This window comes from Dipodomys ordii, unplaced genomic scaffold, assembly GCF_000151885.1.
Source record: "Dipodomys ordii isolate 6190 unplaced genomic scaffold, Dord_2.0 Scaffold74, whole genome shotgun sequence".
In the NCBI taxonomy this organism is placed as follows: Eukaryota; Metazoa; Chordata; class Mammalia; order Rodentia; family Heteromyidae; genus Dipodomys; species Dipodomys ordii.
In genome coordinates, this window is record NW_012267290.1 from 2,562,763 (window position 1) to 2,567,410 (window position 4,648).

General features: G+C 52.6%; 1 protein-coding gene across 1 annotated transcript in view; it reads left to right on the forward strand.

Moving 5' to 3' along the window:
* The first annotated feature begins 3,354 nt into the window (after nucleotides 1-3,354).
* Nucleotides 3,355-4,648, forward strand: part of Gata4 (GATA binding protein 4) — a 17,953-nt gene continuing 16,659 nt past the window's right edge. Inside the window, exons 1-2 of the mRNA XM_013024228.1 lie at nucleotides 3,355-3,519; nucleotides 4,176-4,301. Coding sequence (XP_012879682.1) covers nucleotides 3,355-3,519; nucleotides 4,176-4,301 — 291 coding nt within the window. The remainder of the gene's footprint in view (nucleotides 3,520-4,175; nucleotides 4,302-4,648) is intronic.

Here is a 4,648-nt window from a genome sequence, read left to right on the forward strand (position 1 = left end):
CCCAAGGGAGGTGGGAGAATAGATACTCTGTCAGATACAACAGGGTAAAATAGCTACTCCCTCAGTGAAGACTGGGAGCAGCGTGGAATGGTGAGTGGAGTGTGTGTGTGTGTGTGTGTGTGTGTGTGTGTGTGTGTGTGTGGTACACTGTTACTGGGGCTTTAATTCTGGGTTTTACATTCAGCTTTTTCACTCAGAGTGCCACTCTACCACTTGAGCCAAGTTCAACTTTTTGCTGGTCAGTTGGAGTAAGAGTCTTGAGGATTTGTCTTCTCAGACTGGCTTTGAACTGTGGTGCTCACATCTCAGTCTTTTGAGTATCAACCATTGGCACCCAGCTAGATTTCTTAATTTTTTTAGCTCATTTCTTTTTAAAGTGGGTAATACAATCTCTGACATTTTTTCAGTCATCAACCCCTCCGATGGTCTTTGCTGCCACCACTGTCTACAGAATTTATTTTTTAATTTTACTGTCAAGGTGATGTGCAGAGGTTACTGTTATGTATGTAATCATCTATGGAATTCGTGTGCTCTACTTTCCTCAACGATGACCTTGTCTTTGTGATAACCAGTTAAAGTTTTGATATGTAACATTACTGAACAGTCTGGATGGCAAATTTGAAGTAGAAAATATGGGAACTTCGATAGCTTTGGAGTTATGGGGTTATTGTGGGGAGACCTAGCCCTGTCCGATGGAGAGCTTTGAAGCAGCATGGCTTTCATTTCCTGTCCAGCTCTTCCTTTTGGCTGTGGTGTAAGTGCTGACCCTTCCGTCTGGAATGGACTCCATACTTCCTGTCCTAGACTAGCAGCGTCTGCCTCTAGTCCTACACTAGGTGGAGGATGTTTGTTCTGAGCACAGATTGCCTGATCCTGCAACTTCTGATTGATACCTTGGGCCCCATTGACCAGCTACATCATTAGGCACTCTATTGGCTCCTGATGATGCATCAATAGCAGGTGTTCAATATGTATTTCTCACAGACGAAACCTATTTGCAGCCAGGAAAATAATTGAACTCTTTCTTTGAGGCAGGCAGGCCGGCCGGCCTGTGGGAGTTGCAGGTGAAACTTCTGTGTGTTTCTCAAGGCGAGAGAAGCTGAGCAGAGAACACGGCCAAAATCGGCTGGGGCCCTTGACAAGATTCCATCCTCGGAAACCATCAGTATGGAGAGAAGGGGCCCTTCCTTCCCCAGAGAGGAACAGAGGGAAGCAGCTGGTCTGCTTCTCTGTCATGGCAGAAGAGTACAAATCTTACCTGTTGGAGAACCACACTGAGACCCATGAGAAAAACGACAGACTATCTCAGATTTTCTTTGATAGTGAAAGATGGGGGGAAAGTGGGTAGAAGTACAGATGAGAAAAGATTAGCTTTGGTTACAAATTGTTGAAAGCTGGGTGATGGTGATTTTATATTTTGCCCTCATCTGAATATAGTGGGTTTTTTGTTTGTTTTAGTGGAACATCTCATACCAATTGGAGATGATCCAGAAAGTCCTCCACCCCCAAGCCTGGCATAAGCGACACTTCAGGCATGGTTCAATGTTGAGGATGTAGTGCCATCTAGTGTTTATTTATTGCAAATAAGACTCCGACATCACTAGTCCGCCCTCTGGGCGGTGGTCTCTCCGTGGTTTCCCTCCTGGGAGGACATGGGTGGAAGGCACAGGGCTGGCCGGCTGCAGATGTGCTGACCGTGCTGTTGATGCTGGAGGTGCAGGCTCTGGAGATCGGTGACCTTGGTGAAGGGGCCTCAGTGTGGCCTGAGAATAAAAATAGCCTCTGTGCCTGCTGCGCTCAGCTCCGGGCCTGAGCAAACAGCCCTGCGCACCTGCAGACTGTTTGCCCGGCACCCACACGGCTACCTGTCTGCAGGTGCGGATGACTGTTGCGTACCCAGAGTTGGGGGAGGGCCCCTCATCCTCCAGCCCACATTCCCTTAGAGCGGGCCCCGAGGAGAGAAAGTGCTGGAACCCCCTCCCCCAGCGCACACCCCACTCACAGGGATGGCGAAGGGGAGAGGATCTACCTCACTGGCGGACCGCAGGACAAAAATGAGGGGCAGGAAATTTGGATCACACGGAGTCAGAGACTTCTGGAAGTTCTGAGCCGGGCTTGACACTGTCCTCACGTCTCTCACCAGGGCAAAGAGGCACAGTGCAAGGAATTTGTCAGTAGTGAAATTGTACAGCCAGGAGAAAGGTGTGGTGAGTGAGTGACAGGCTGATGCTGGAGGTCAGCAGCCATCTGGAGCGCCCATCCCGGGTCCGCTCTGAGATGCTGTCGCTTATTACATAGAGGTGTTTATGCGCCTGTGAGCCAGGGAGCTGTCCAGCCACTGCTGGACAAGCAGGCCAGGAGGACGCATTAAAGTGGGAAAAAGGAGGCAATGAAGCCTTTCGCAGGGCAATCTGGAGATTTCAAGAATGTAAGTAGAAATCTGGACATTCTATTTCCAGGAGAGTGCCCGAAAGAATAGCCGGAAGTTCTCAGATTTACATGCAGAAGGGTCAGTATTTATGAAAGAAAGACCAGATATTAGATAAAGATTACCTGATTATTGAATGAAGAGTAAGAAGATGGCATGTATTTTCGATGATGGAATATTACACTGTGCTAAAGTGAGCATTAGAAAATGCTTTGATAGTCTGTAAACAAGACAAGGCCTGACCTTATATAGCTTGATCCCAGCCAGGTAGAAAGTCTTGCAAAGGCTTCAATAGAACAAAATGTACGCTGGACACTGGTGGCTTGTACCTGCAATCCTGGCTGAGATCGCAGTTCAAAGCCAGCCTGGGCAGGAAAGTCTGTGAAACTCTTATCTCCAATCAACCCGCCAGAAAACCGGAAGTGGAGCTGTGGTTCCAAGTGGTATATTGCTAGCCTTGAGCAGAAAAAGCTCAAGGTTAGTGCTCAGGCCCTGAGTTCAGGCCCCATGACTGAGCACACACACACACACACACACACACACACACACACGCACGCACACACACGCACACACACACACACGCACATGCACACACACGCACACACACACCCCCCAAAATGTGTGCCATAGTGGGAATGATCTATAGTGCTTTCTAGTTTTCCTAATGTAAATATTTATCATACTTTCATTCAATGGAAAAAGTAACCATTTCAAAAGGGAAAAGAAAGGTCTGATCAGAGTACTGTGAAAGTCTTAGAGGTGAGACTGGAGGTGAGACCTGGACTGAAATCGAGGTGTCCCCTCCAGCCCAGGTCCCTGGTGACTCCAACAAGAGGCCCTTATTTCTGGGCCAGGTGGCAGGTGAATGGTGTAGAAAAAGCCTTGACCTCTGTGTCCCTTCTTCTCTGCTCCCTCCCCCAGTAGATATGTTCGATGACTTCTCGGAAGGGAGAGAGTGCGTCAACTGTGGGGCGATGTCCACTCCGCTCTGGAGGCGGGACGGGACGGGACACTACCTGTGCAACGCCTGCGGTCTCTACCACAAGATGAACGGCATCAACCGGCCCCTCATCAAGCCCCAGCGCCGGCTGGTACGTAAGCTCCGCCAGCCCGCAGCCGCCAGCATCTCCCTCCGCTCTGCCCCTGGTTCATGGGATTTTGGAATTGGTGGTTGAGGAGTCGGGTGGGTGGGAGCAAGATGGTGGGGCCCCAGGCCTTGCCCTGGCCTTGGGCTCCACGTGCGGGCTGTGCTAGAAAGGTGCTTAGTCTGCTCCTGCCTCTGCAGAGCGTCTCAGCCACAGAGAGCTTCGGCTCCCTGGTTGTCTGGGGGCTCTGGGTCAGCCCCTGGCAAAAGGCTGGTTCCTCCTCAGTTGATCAGTTAATACAACCTGGAGCCAGGACGGCCAGGCGGCCGAGGCTGGGAGGCCCCCCACCCCCGAGTCCTGAGCAGGCTTAGACCTGGAAGACCACATCTCCTTCCACTTTGACCAGCACCAACAACGCTTCTTGGAGAAGCCCCCGGTCCACAGTGCCCGGCTTTGCCAGGCCATTTGTGTGACAAGGAGTGACCGGAAGCCAGGTTTTGGTGCCGGCGTTGGCTGTGCTCATGGGCGGAGGCCTTACTGTTAGCCCCAGGCCTGGGCTAGGCAACCCCTCAGGTGCTAAAACTGCCGGGAGCCTCCCGCGGGGCCTGGGCCGCCCCCCCACCTCCTCCACATGACACAGAGGGCTTTTTCCTGTGCTGCAGTCCGCCTCCCGCCGAGTGGGCCTCTCCTGTGCCAACTGCCAGACCACCACCACCACGCTGTGGCGCCGCAACGCCGAGGGTGAGCCAGTGTGCAATGCCTGTGGCCTCTACATGAAGCTCCACGGGGTAAGTCGGGCCACCGCTCCTCGCCTGCCCGGTGAGCCAGCGCCCCACACCCAGGCCGGCAGCTCCTCGCCTGCCCTGTGAGGCAGCGCCCCACACCTCCGCCATCCCAGCCCCACTCCACCTCCCTCAGACCAGAATCCACGTTCAGTCCTGAAAGAGACCGAGATCTGGAGGGAGGCTGAGATCTGAGGATCGCGGTTCAGAGCCAGCCGGGGGAAGGGAAGTCGGTGAGACTCTTATCTCCAATGAACTACCAGAAAACTGGAAGTGGTGCTGTGGCTCAAGTGGTAGAGCGCTCGCCTTGAGCTGAAGAGCTGAGGGACAGTGCCCAGGCCCAGAGTTCAAGC